The 13,568-nt window shown below is 40.0% G+C and overlaps 1 protein-coding gene across 1 annotated transcript; it reads right to left on the bottom strand.

The window, feature by feature from the left end:
• Nucleotides 1–1,256: 1,256 nt before the first annotated feature.
• Nucleotides 1,257–13,500, bottom strand: COQ4 (coenzyme Q4). Its single transcript, XM_001367129.4, has 6 exons — nucleotides 13,288–13,500; nucleotides 8,553–8,649; nucleotides 6,677–6,779; nucleotides 3,623–3,752; nucleotides 2,839–2,932; nucleotides 1,257–1,861 (listed from the first exon to the last, which is right to left on the bottom strand). The coding sequence occupies exons 1-6, from the start codon at nucleotides 13,496–13,498 to the stop codon at nucleotides 1,675–1,677; spliced, it is 822 nt and encodes a 273-aa protein (XP_001367166.1). The 5' UTR covers nucleotides 13,499–13,500; the 3' UTR covers nucleotides 1,257–1,674.
• Between the last annotated feature and the right edge of the window lie 68 nt (nucleotides 13,501–13,568).

Here is a 13,568-nt window from a genome sequence, read left to right as displayed (position 1 = left end):
AAGGTTATGTAGAGTTGGTAAATCTCGGGGGCATAGTTCCAAATCGTTTTTCAGAATAACTGGACCAGTTCATAGTTCTGCCAACAAAGCACTAATGTACCTATTTTTTCACAACCTCTGTCATTCTCTTTTGTCATCTTTGCCAGTCTGATAATTGAGGTAGAATCTCAAAGTTGCTTTAATTTGCATTTCTCTAATTATTTGTGATTTATAAAGTTTTAAATGATTGTTGATACTTTCAATTTCTTCCTTTGAAACTGCTGTTCATAGCCTTTGACTGTTTATCTACTAGGAAATGGTTCTTATTCTCATAAATTTGAATCAGTTCCTTATATACCTGGAGAGTGAGACCTTTATTAGAGAAACATCTTGCAATGTTATTTTTCCCCAGTTACTTGTTTCCTTATTTTTCTATATATATTTGTTTGTGCAAAATATTTTAAATTTTATATGCAACAAACTTTCCATTTTATCTTGTGTGACCTATCACAAGTCTATTTATGACCCCTTTCCTATCTGATGATCTGAAAAGTAATTTCTTCTAATTTATGATATGATCCTTTATATCTAAATCGGTGATGGCAAACCTTTTAGAGACCGAGTGCCAGGCCCTGCCCTCACCCCTAGACCAAGTGCTGTGTCCCACCCCAACCCACCCTTACCCCAGACAGTAGAGAAGAAGCACTCCCATTGTGGCCTGCTGGGTGGAGGGGTGGGTGAAGTAAGGAATGTCCTCAGTGAGTGTAGAGAGGGGAAAGGGAGTGACCAGAGCATGCTGCTCTCCTCCAGTTATGCTGCCTGTGAGTCACCCACCTTACCCCCATGTGCTCCATTGGCTGGGGGGCAGAGGAGTGGGGCAGTAGCTCTGCTGGAGTCCCTCTGCCTTTCTAGTAATGAACTGGGGATTGGGGGGGTGGCCTGAGTCCCCACAGAGAGCTCTGTGTGCCATCTTTGGCACCCAGGCCATAGGTTCACCATCACTGATCTAGGTCATGGATCAATTTTGGACCTTATCTTGGCGTATGGTGTGAGATGCTGATCTAAACATAATTTTTACCAGACTGCCGTCCAGTTTTCTCAGTAGTTTTTGTCAAACAGTGAGTCATTCCTATAGTGAGAGAAGGGGAAGAAAAAGGGAGGGAAGAGGAAGGGAAAAGCAAAAACTTGGTTTTTTTCCCTGAGGATCAAAATGTTGGAGTGAGTTCTCAGGACTGCCAATAAGTCATATGGCCAAAAAAGAAGAGGAAAAACAAATATCTGCATCCAAAAGAGGGCTTTATTCAGATTATGGAACCAATCTCTTCTTACACCTCTTCTAGATCCAAAAAGTTGATATCCTGGTATCCTGGCCAATATTCCCGAAAAGATTCCTGAACTTGAAGGGAAAGGGAGAGAAAAGGATGACATAATGGTAGAGGTATAATGAAGGAGAAATAATTCTTTCAGGGGGAAGCAGAGTGATTAGAGAATTAAATCAATTCATGGAGCCATGGTTTCCTGTGTTCCTAAATCAACAGAATAAAGGAACACACATATCCTTTTATGATCATTTAGTTGAACTCTCATCATCTCCTTATCTGGGGCTAGATGTCCTTGGGTAGAGAGTGCAAAGGTTTTAGGCAAGGAAGCCCTTTACCCAGTGGACAGGAGTTGGGATGGCATGAACTTGCTGGCTCAGAGCTTTAAGGATTTAGTAAGGCCTGTGTGCACAGTAGGGGGTGGAGTGATGCCTAGCTCCTCCCGAAGGGCTCTTATGGGCTGCTCCCACCGTTGTTCATAGTAGAGGTTGAGGACACATCGGGAGTTTTGACCATTCTGAACTGCCCAGGGAATCAGGTCTGACACCAACACTTTCAACTTTCTGTGGAGACAAGGAAGCATTCATTATGTCAAACCCAGCCCATTCTTGCCTCATTAGAATGTAAGATCCTTGAGGGCAAGAAGTCATGTTTTACTCTGTACCCACAAGTTAGCATACAGTTAACAGCTTAATAAAATCTTATTGAATAACTACATCCTTAGGAGTGTGAATCTTAAAAACTACTCAGTCTCTACTTTAGAAGATTTGATTTAAACTATTCCCTTATTTAACCATGGAGATGCTTGGTCTAAGAAGAATCAAGAATGTATTGGGAACTTTTAAAATTACTCCATCCTACTCAGACAGTGCCTTAGGGGAAGATAGAGTTGTAAACTCCTGATTGAACAATGAAAGTCCCTAACTCATATCTTATAGTAAAGCTAGAACCTTAAGATAGGTCTATTTTTAGATCTAATACAAAAAGGTGTTAAGTACCTGTAAAGGTTAAATTAGTACCTAAAAAGGTCAAGTAACTTACAAAAGGCAGGCTTAACAAAGAGGTGTGAAGTACTCAGAAGATATAATCTAACCAGATAAAGTGTGAACTAAAGAGTGGTGAAAACTAAGAATGGGCAGTCCTGGGAAAAAGTGTCTACTGTGATTGGTAGATGTAAAAATTTAGGGGAGGTGACATAAGAGAAAAATCTCTTTAAGTCATTAAGTTAAAACACTAAAATTATCCTTACAGTTTTGGCATTTACAGGAGTAGCTAAAAAAATAATCCAATCAACTTCTAGGTCCAGGATAACTAAAAAGTTTGAAATCTCTTTGCTCTGGGATTGACTGACTGTAATGGGACTTCTCTTTGGCCCACCACTCTTATTCTTAAATATGACATCTGTCTAGCAGCAAAGAGATTGCTAAGGTCTGAGTGCAGGGACTAATGGGGCTCTGGCTTCTCCTATTACCTGCCCTTCTGTACCTTCAGCTCTTCTTCCTGCCTAGACACCTATACAAGAGGCCACAAAAGAACTTACTTGGCACTGAGACGGAGGGGTCCAAAGGCAGCTCCTAGGGCACACATGGGCAGGCCTGTCTGGATAGCTTCAAACCACTTGACCACAATTTCTCCTGACCAAAAGGAAAAAAGTGAGTAGTGCTAGGGACAGGACTGTGTGTCCTACCAAACATCACTAAGAAAGGCACCAGCATGTGCAGGAAAAGCAAGCTACCACCTCTTCTTCTTAGCCCCTTATGGAGAGGCTCCAGGAACCTGAACCTCCAGACTACTGGTCCTGCTTCCAGCTCAGGCTTTACTACCATCATTAAGGGGAGCAACCACTATGAAGAAGAGGTCCAAGATCACTTTTCTTTCCATCACCACTGTTAATCCACTACCATCAACAAGCAGGAAGGCCCAAGAATCTGGGAAATGGCAGTGCCCACTTCCCCTACCCTAACACTCTCCCACCCAGTCTCCTGGTTCTGCTTCTAGCCCAGTTCCCAGGGTCTTTATCTCAGGAAGCAATACTATACTGGTTCCTTCATTTGATATAAATTCCTTCAGAGTATGATGGTTTCTGTATTTCTATTTGTATCTCCAGTGCTTAGCACAGTGCTTTGTACTTAATAAACTCCTAATAAATGTTCATTCATTCACTGACTTGGGTTGGGCTATAGCATGAAGGAGGTGGCATGGGCAAACTACTAGCTCCCTTCCTGGATCTGATGCATTCACAGTTCTTGTCCCTTTGGATTGAGATGCTCCAAGAATACAGCCCACCCCAACCTCCCTTGGGCCCACCAGAATGGGTCACTCACCAAGTATGGTGGTGGGCATTCCCAAAAGGGTGTGGAGTAGATCATGAACCTCACGATAACGCTGGATCACATATGCCAGTTCCTCATCATCCACAAAGCGGGTGGGGGCTCGTGTGTCTGGGGAGACCCTCTGAAAACCATAGCCCGCCCCCGCCCCCCCCCCCAGCATTCAGTCACATCAGCTTCCCTAGCTAGTCTTGTGCTAGGCCAACTCTTCACTATTTGGGGGCCCAGCACCTTCTACACATTTATACTAATTGAGAACATTTGCAGAAGTTAGCAAAGTCTACTATGACTATCTCAAGGACTGTTACTAAGGGTATATGAGCCATAAGAATATCTTTAGAGTTATTTCTATGGGAGAAGAAAGGTATTTAAATGTGGGGAGAGAATCACACTTCTTAGTCCCTGCCTCCAATACTTGCATCTAGATAAAATTGTGTTATAATGACCATCAAAGGCATCACTGAAGGGCAAAGGAAAAGTTCCAGAAGCCCTTTACAAACTGAAGGAAGACTGAGGTATTCAAGGAAGTAGGGTAGTTCCTCTGGTGATAATAAGGATGTGTATGAACTAATGAGGTGTAGATAAGACACAGACCTTTTTTTCTTTTTAGCATAAGCTCACTGAGCTGCTTCTTCCCTCTGCTACTAGAGCCTTGTGTAGTCACTGTCCATACACCATCAACATCAAGCTTAAGCCCTGAATGCTTGGAGTCCTTCAGATTCAGGCTAGAAATATCTGGTTTCCTCTTCCCAGAAGGCACTTGACCCTCTGCTTGCACACATGACAAGGGTTTTCATTTGTTTAATTACTGCCCTTTGTGGATTATTTCCTCCATAGAGTTCTGTAGCACAGGATCCAGCACCTCTTTCAAGCTGGAAAGTGCTGGAGTACTTGTTTCCCAATGGACTGTTGGCTGTTCAATCCCCTCTCTTCAAAGCCATTAGATTTAGACAAGAGACTCTACAGAGGATGAACTCTTTCAGCCACAGTCCTCACAAAGGTGTGTGCAGGAATTGTCAACTTCATCACCTATACATGCTGATGAAATCACAACTCCCTTTAGTGATGAAGAAATATTTTTCTCTTCACTGTTAGTTTGATTATCTTTAGGTCTTCTCACATCAAAGTTCTTAAGGAAAACTTAAAATTCCTTAATTTGCTTAGTGGAGTGCCAGAGGTATAAGCCTGATTAAACCTTTGATAATGATCCTTAATTCTGGTCTCCTTGAAGCAGTTGAACCTTGGGCTTAATCACCTTTAGGGCAATTTTGTTGCTCCATCCTTTGTGGGTAAGCAGGGCCTCAGGGCACAGTTGTGTCATAGCTAGTTGCTACAATAATGCGCTGGGGACTGGGTCAGAGGTTATACCTTCTCTAGGTCCTTGACCTCAGAGAGCTACCTGGGGATACTTTCTTGACAGGTGCCTCCATCAGAGAGACTAGGCTGGAAAATCATAATGTTGAGGAATTAGAGAAATCTTGTTTTCTAGATTAAAAATATATATATAAGTGAAATCTGATCAAAGCGAATGTGAAAAGTAGCCATGAGATTTAGGGTTAAGAAGGTTTTAGGAGGAGTTGTGAATTAATCCAACCATTCTGGAAGGAAATTTGTAATTATGCCCAAAGGGCTTTAAAAGATTGCATGCCTTTTGATCCAGCAATACCATTGCTGGGTTTGTACCCCAAAGAGATAATAATGAAAAATATTTGTACAAAAATGTTCATAGCTGCGCTTTTGTGGTGGCAAAAAATTGGAAAATGAGGGGGGTGTTCCTTGATTGGGGAATGACTGAACAAATTATGGTATATGATAGTGATGGAATTCTATTGTGCTATAAGGAATAATGTACTGGAGGTTTTCTACATGAACTGGAAGAACCTCAATGAACTGATGCAGAGTGAAATGAGCAGAACCAGGAGAACATTGTACACAGAAAGTGAAACATAAAACTTTACTACTAGTAGCAATGCAATAATCCAGGATACTCCTGAAGGATTTATGAGAAAGAATGTTAACCATATTGAGAGAAAGAACTGTGGGAGTAGAAATGCAAAAGAAAAAAATTATTATGACTTGTTGCTTATCCCAGCTCTGGGAGGGGGAGGGAGGAAGGGAGGGAAAGAAAATGAATCATGTAAATATGGAAAAATATTTTTAAAATAAGTTTTAAAAAATAAAAAAATAGCTCTCTGCTTCCGCTTCTAAGCACACACGTCTCTCAAGATATAGAGTAAGTGAAATTGAATGGGCTTATCAGCCCTAGAAATGTGGCTTATTGATTTATATCTTTGATTTCTAATCATCTTTAATAAACCCCTAAAAAAAATAAAGTTACATTTGGCAAATTCCTAAAAAAAAAGAGAGAGAGAAAGAGAGAAAGGTGGTTTTAGGAGATCAAGACTATGTTAGGTCAAGAGGTTACTACTAGCCTTGATGACTGTGAAAAGAATGGGAGTAGGTAGGCAGTTAGATGGCTCAGTGGATTATAGCCAGTTCCAGAAAAAAGGAGGTTCTGGGTTCAAATCTAACCTCAGACACTTTCTAATTGTGTCACTCTGGGGAAAGTCACTTAATCCCCATTGCCTAGCCCTTACCAATACATAGTATTGATTCTAAGACAGAAGAAAGGGGGAAAAGGAGGGAAGGAGGAAGGGAGGGAAGAAGGAAGGAAGGATTTGATGACTAATATGCTCAGATTGATTATACTTGTATTCTCTTCTACTGGACTGACTACCGCTTGAGTCACTGGATGGCTATGGCTGCCAGGTTGGTGGGGGAGTAGAGGACGCAGAAATGACCCGAAGGCCATGTTATTAGGCTACTAATCTTCTCCTATCTTTGATAGAGGTTTTTATAGGCTACTGATCTATTTGCCTACAATATGACAAAACCTAGGTAGGCCTTCCAGGTCAAAAGGTGACGGTGCTAATAAAAATGACTCTCAGGATATTTCTATGATAGATCCTGGTGGTTACCATAGTTCTGTCTCTACCTATTCCCACTATCCCCCAGGGCCCAATCACCGTATAAGGAACAAATACTCACATTAACATCAAGAAAGTGGACATATTCCCTGCCAAAGGAGCCCTCTGGAAGTGTCCGGAGTTTGTTCAAGTTCAGGGTAGAAAGCTGAATCCGAGGCCGTTCCCTGTGGAGTAGAAGGGAAGATGTAGGAGCTAGAATGGGTAGATTAAGGTGGACTAAAATACCAGACATGAATGACATGTAGAAAGCTTATGTGAGGAAGCAGCTGGGTGGCTCATTGGATTGAGAACCAGGCCCAGAGACAGAGGTCCTGGGTTCAAATCTGACCTCAGACCCTTCCCAGCTGTGTGACCCTGGGCAAGTCACTTAATCCCATTGCCTAGCCCTTACCACTCTTCTGCTTTGGAACCAATACACAGTACTGATTCTAAGATGGACGGTAAGGGTTTTTTAAAAAATCTTATGTGAAATTGACAGCTAGATTAGGTCTAGATTAGAGGATGAATCAGATAGAATTGCATAAACAGGAAGGTGGCAATCTATATACATTTATGGAGCTACTTTGTGCAGGGATACAAAGAAGTTTAAGATACTGACCCTACCCTCAAGAAACTTTTTTTGGGGAAGGGTGCAAACATGAAAAGATAATTAACAGAGGAGAAGACAGTAGGAATAGTAGAAAGAGTTTAGATTCTGGAGAAAGTCAAATTTCACTTCCTACACTTACTAGCTGTACAACTATGAGCAAGTTATTTAAGCTCTCTGAGCCTCTTTTCTCATTTGTAAAACGGGAATCATAGTACTGGCAGTAATTACTTTACATGGTTGCTATGAAAATGAAATAAGACCATATGTGCAAATCTTGAATTGCTCCATAAAGGTCATTCATCATAATTATTCCAAGGTATTATAAATAAATATAATGTATATTTAAACTGCCACCTTCTATCTTAGTATTGTGTCTGAGAAAAGCAGCAAGGGCTAGACAATCAGAGCTAAGTGACTTGCTCAGGGTCACAAAACTACGAAATGTCTGAGGTCAAATTTGAACCCAGGTCCTTCTGACTCTAGGCCTGGTGCTCTAATCATTCTGCTACCTAGCTGTCTTGGCATTATATATTTTAAATGCAAATTTAGTGGTACTAACAGTAAGCTCTTAAGAAGTTTAGAAATGGAAAAGAGCTCACTGTGGACTAGAGTAGTCAGGGAAAGCTTCATAGAAGAGGTGTGACTTTAGCTGGAATTGATAGGATATAAGAATAACTGGAAAAGAGAGTGAAGACCATTCCAGGAAATGGATACAGTATGGCTAAAGATGGGTCATGTAAGAAGTAATAGAAAATACGTCTGGAAAAGTAGGGAGTAGAGGGTCTTCCAAGACAAAGAATCAAAAATTTAAAATTGAAGATGTTAAAATCAAGACTTTATCTTGTAATTTGTACAACCCAGTGGAATTGCTTGTCGGCTGGGGTGGTGGGAAGAAGGTAGAGAAAGAAAATTAATCATGTAAATATGGGAAAATAGTTTTAAAAGATAAATAAATGAAAACAAAAAAAAGATTTTTATCCTGTAAGCAGTGAAGAACCATTAGATGTTTCTATGCAGAGAAAATACTATATGGCATATAGTAATACTATATGTAAGGGTCAGGACATAGGCAAGACTGGAAGGAACCAGAGAAGTTATCTTATCCAACCCTCTTCATTTACAGATGAAGAATTGGGGCCAAGAAAGGCTAAGTGCCTTGTCTAGAATTACACAGCTAGTAAGTATCTAGGCCAGGATTTGAACCTCCTTCTTCCTGACTTCAAGTCCAAAACTCTATGTACTATGCCATTTTGCTTTGGTTTAAGAGATGTCAGAATCCTCATCCTATACCCACCCCCAAATCCTCCAATTAAGTAAGATCCCATCCCAAGCCCAAGATGGGACCTACTGCAGAATCTGGGCACCCTCGGGATCCCTTCTCATCCGGTCCCTGAGAGCCTGCAGAGCTTGGTGTCCTGTGGTCTCACCCAAAACAGCAACCATGTCTGAAAGGACAGAAATGAGCATATGTGGAAAGAATGGGGGGAGTTTCTCATTCAACTCAAAATGCTCTGTTGTATGTAGAATCCTGTAATAAGGTTTAAGAGAGGAAGTCAAGGTGCTCCCAAACACTCATGTACAAGGCACCAAGAATATAAAGATGAAAAATGACACTGATTATGCCTTCAAGAAATTTAAAAGAATTAAGACAAATATACAAAAAAAGTATAAAGCAGAATAGGATTATGTGAAAAGGATAAAAATAGACAAAGTGAAATGAGAATTCTGAGTAAGAAAATACTACCATTTTCAGGTGGGAGGAGATGGCATTTAGGGAAGGCTTCATGGAAGAAATAGCCCCTGAGATGAGCCTTAAAAGATAAAAAGAATTTTAACTGCAGAGATGGGTTCATGAATAGGATACATTTATGGAGGTCTAAGACCTAAAATATAGTATAGTAGAAAGAGCACTGAACTAATAATCAAGGGACCTAGATCTGCCACTAATTCCTGGTGTGACTCTGGGCCAGGAACTCCATGTGGGCCTCAATTTCCTAATTTTAAAAATGAGAAGACTTAACTGGATGACCTTTAAAGGGCCTTCCAGCTTTCAAACTGTACAATTCAATCTATATCAAGGTTTGGAAGAAACCTATACAATGAGAGTCACTGGTTGGAAGTCAGTAGAGTGGTAAAGAAGACTAGAAATAGAAGGGCCTTTAGAAGTTATCTAATCCAACCTCATTTTATAGATAAGGCCTGGCAAGCAACATACTGAAAACAGACAAGGCAGGTGTGACCTGGCTAGGACCTTAGTGATCATCTAATAGCAGGGTGTGGTAGAAAAAGCAATGGACTTGCTAGCACACATTCAGGACTGATAAAAAAAATTTCAACACAAAGCAAGATTTACAAAAACAAAAGACTTGAATAATTAATATTCAATGTTCATGACTAGGCCATGCCAATATAATAAAAACAAATTACTTTTCAAATTTAGTACTCTATAAAATTACTAAAGGTTACTTTATAGAAACAGACACAATAATAACAAAATTCATGGAGTAATAACAGGAATAAGATAGTAAAAACCACTGAAATAGGATAATGAAAAGAGTAGGAAGGAGGGGCAACTTGGTGTTATCAAATCTTAAACTAAAGTATAAAAGTAATAATTATAAAAATTACTTGGTACAGGACAGAAAATAGAAAAGTAAGAACATAGAATTAGATTAGATAAGCAAGACCTAGAAAGAAAAGTATAGAGAGAGGTCTAATGTTCCATAAATCCAGGAACACAAACTTGAGGAAAGCAGTCTGGTAAAAAATAAATTTAGATCAACATCTTACACTTTATACGATGATAACAAATGGATAAGTATATATCATATATATTGTATATACATTTAAAAATTTATGCCTCTAAAAAATAAGAGAAATGAAGGTTTTATCTTCCATAATTATGAATAGGAGAAAAATTGCAATCAGACATGGCATAGAAGGGATTATAAAAGATAAAATGGATCATCTTAAATATAGGACATTTAAAAGTTTTTACACACATAAAATCAGTGCAGCCCAAATTAGAAAAAAAAAAAGATATGAACTTGGGGTAAATGGCTAAAAGTATGACTTACAAAATGCAAATTGAAACAAATATATATTTCCCAAGTAGCTAAAGGATATGAACCAACAATTCTCAAAAGAAGGCATGCAAACTATTAATTATCTAAAATAGTATTCAGAATAATTAGAGAAATGTAAACTAACACTCTGAGGCAGCAGTTCACACTCTTCAAAGTGCCAAGATGCTAAAAGACTCTAAAGGGAATATTTATTGGTAGGGCATAGTTTGTGGAACTATGAATTGGTTCAGCCATTCTGAAAAACAATTTAGAACTATTTAAGAAAAGTTACCAAGTTGTTTATACTTTTTGACCTAGAGATTCCATTAGCAGGCCTATGGCTCAATGAGGATATTGACAGTAAGAAAAGACTCATATATACAAAAATGTTGACCGCACTATTAATTATGATGGAAATATGAAATAGAATAGATAACCAAAGATTGGAAAGTGACTGAACAAACTGTGGCATAGGAATGTATTATTATCCTCATAGAAGACAAATGGGAAGAATTCAGGGGAAAACATAAAGTCTTGTAAAATCATACAGAGTAAATAAAGCAAAGCCCAAAGAACAACGACTTTAAATCACCAGAATAATGCCAATAAAATCAATATGGTAAGATAACAACATCATGGTGCATCATAACAATCAATGTTAATACCATTCTGTTAAAATTTAAGGATTCATTCCTATGAACACCTAATAAACAGTTTTCAGGGGGAATGCTTATTGTAAGGGAGGTTTTGGGGTCCCTTAGAGCTCCAAATATATAATCCTACATATCTTCAAGTATTTTAAAAACAAAATGTACCAGAACATTTTAAAAATTTATTGGACGGAAACTCAAAGATCCAAGACTTGGCACTACTTTGCTTCAAATTACGTTCCCTTGTTCTGTTTCTCCATAAAATGAGGTTATTATGGGTGACTTCTGATTTTCTTTGTGTTCTAAAGGTTGCAATGGATGGGCCCTGCTTGGACTTTGGGTATAGTCATTAGGGCAGGGTGCTGGCAAGCAGGATAATAAACACTCAGAAGAGTAGTAACCTGTTCAGGGTTTTAGCAACTAAATACTGGCAGAGCACTTACTGGTCTGGGAGTTGGGTGTCCTGGGTACTAACTAGTCCCAACTCTGCAACTGACTGACTCTCTGTGTAATTTTGAATGAAGTAACTTTCTTTTACTGGGCCATGGTATGATGTTTTCATTATCTATTTTTAAAAAATCTTTTTACCTTCTTAGAACTGATACTAATTGTAGATTTCAGGGTAGAAGAGTGGTAAGGTCTAGGCAATTGGGGTTAAGTGACTTGCTCAAGATTACAACAGCTAGGAAGTATTTGAGTCCACATTTGAATTCAAGTCCTCTTAACTCTAAGCCTAGTGTTCTATCCACTTAGTTGTCTCGATTTGATCTTTTAAAAAATGACAAGACTAGATTAGATGATTTCTAAGCTTCTTTCCAGCTCTGACCTATAATTCTGGCCTAAAGTTCATCTAATTAATTCCATATATAAAATCTCAATTTTTCTCCTTTTTTTTCTTTCCAACTAAAAATATAAACATTAAGTATTGAAATTATATGAATTCAATTATCAAAATGGGCAAGTGGATTTTTGTGGTTAGGCATAACTGAGTAGAGGAAATTATAAAATGCTGATCCTATAAAACAGAACTATAATAATCATGGGATAGTAAGACTTGGGTTCTGGTCTTAATCCTTCCACTTACTGTGTGACTTTGAGCAAGTCACTTCCCCTTTTTCTATATGTCTGTTTTTTTCATCTGTAAAATGGGTATATTAAGGTTTCCATCTTATTCTAAAGGTGTTAGGGTTCTACCCAGCTCAGGGCACTACTAGATGGGGTTAGGGAGAGTTATCTAACAATACCCTAGACTAGGAGTTAAGAAAACTGAATTTTAGTCCTGATTCTGCCACTAATTCAATGTGTGACCTTCAGCATATTGCTTCTTAGCTCTGGGTCAGTTCTCTCTTTTGTAAAATGAGATGTCCAAGGTCTCCTCCAGCTCTAAAAGTGGGGAAGAACATCACAAGGAGGGACAATGGATGGGATTAGGAAGATACTTAAACCTAGGGGGTGAGCAAGTAAGCAAAGTATAAAGGTTAGGGGGCAACTGGGTAGCTCAATGGACTGAGAGCCAGGCCTGGAGATGGGAGGTCCTGGGTTCAAATGTGACCTCAAGATACTTCCTAGCTGTGTGACCCTGGGCAAGTCTCCCCATTCCCTAGCCCTGTAACCAATACATAGTATTGATTGTAAGGCAGAACATAAAGGTTATATTAAAAAAATCAGAATGTTAGAAGCAGTAGGAACCAGACCAACCTCCTTATTTTATAGTTTTGTTCTGGAGAACAAGATATTTAGCAGACCACAGTAGCCTCTTTTTTTATTTGGGTCTGATTTCTTTTTTGTAAAATGAAGAGATTAGACTGGAAGAACTCTGAGTTTCTTTCCAGGTCTAAAGTTGGGACCTACTCAAGGATAGGGCCAAATGTGGGTCTTTGATTGAGAGGGAGGGGCACAAGACTTGGGTGCATTGACAGAGATAAAGCGATCCTCCAGGACACCAGTGGAACTGGAAATAGGAATATTTTTGTCTTGGCTTTGCTCCTACCCCAGAAGTTACTTTGCTATTGACTAGATTTCACCTCTCTAGGATCTAATTTTCCCATTTGTCAATTGAATTCATTGGATGAACTTATCTTTAAGGTCCCTTTAAACAGGAAAATGCTCTACTCCCTAGCTTGAGGATTAGCGGGGCAGGAGTCAAGGCATCGTGGTAAAGTGGGAAAAGAGCCCCCCTTTTGGAATCGGAAGAGCTGGGTTTGAATCTCAGATGTTACTTTACTTCCTGTGCAACTTTGGGAAAGTCTGTTGGCCTCTCTGAGCTCCCTTTACAACGAGAGGGGTGGGCATGATGCCCTCCACGGCCCCTTCTCGTTCTCTGCCTTCGATCGTAAGACGTTAGTTAGTAGGCTCTGGTCAGGCTCACCATGGCGGTAGGGGTCGTAGAGCGCCATGCAGGCGGCACCGGCCGCCAGCAGCATCTTCTGCAGTGGGCTGGTGGGGATGTGGTCTGGGTAGAGCAGCCCCATGCTGCGGCCACCGGGGAGAGCAGCCGAGTCCGAGGCAGGGCGAGGGGTTCCAAACCGGGGTCGGGGTCGAAGGCGAGTGAGCCGCGAAAGACCGGACAGCGTCGCCATGGTAGCAGGCAGTAAAGGGGTGCGCCCCCTAGGAAAGGAAGGGCAAAATCAAGCCGCCTCCCGACCAGCT

The sequence above is a fragment of the Monodelphis domestica genome, chromosome 1 (genome assembly GCF_027887165.1).
Source record: "Monodelphis domestica isolate mMonDom1 chromosome 1, mMonDom1.pri, whole genome shotgun sequence".
NCBI classification, from domain to species: Eukaryota; Metazoa; Chordata; class Mammalia; order Didelphimorphia; family Didelphidae; genus Monodelphis; species Monodelphis domestica.
Note: the sequence above shows the minus strand (reverse complement) of the source record. Positions and strands in the feature narration are given on the sequence as shown.

What these genes read in the sequence shown, in the direction of transcription:
- COQ4 (XM_001367129.4), bottom strand. Translation starts at nt 13,498, where the DNA reads ATGGCGACGCTGTCCGGTCTTTCGCGGCTCACTCGCCTTCGACCCCGA. An exon ending in CTACGACCCCTACCGCCATG is followed by an intron (nt 8,650 to 13,287) that starts GTGAGCCTGACC and finishes CTGTCCTTTCAG; the next exon opens with ACATGGTTGCTGTTTTGGGT. An exon ending in GAGGGTGCCCAGATTCTGCA is followed by an intron (nt 6,780 to 8,552) that starts GTAGGTCCCATC and finishes TCTACTCCACAG; the next exon opens with GGAACGGCCTCGGATTCAGC.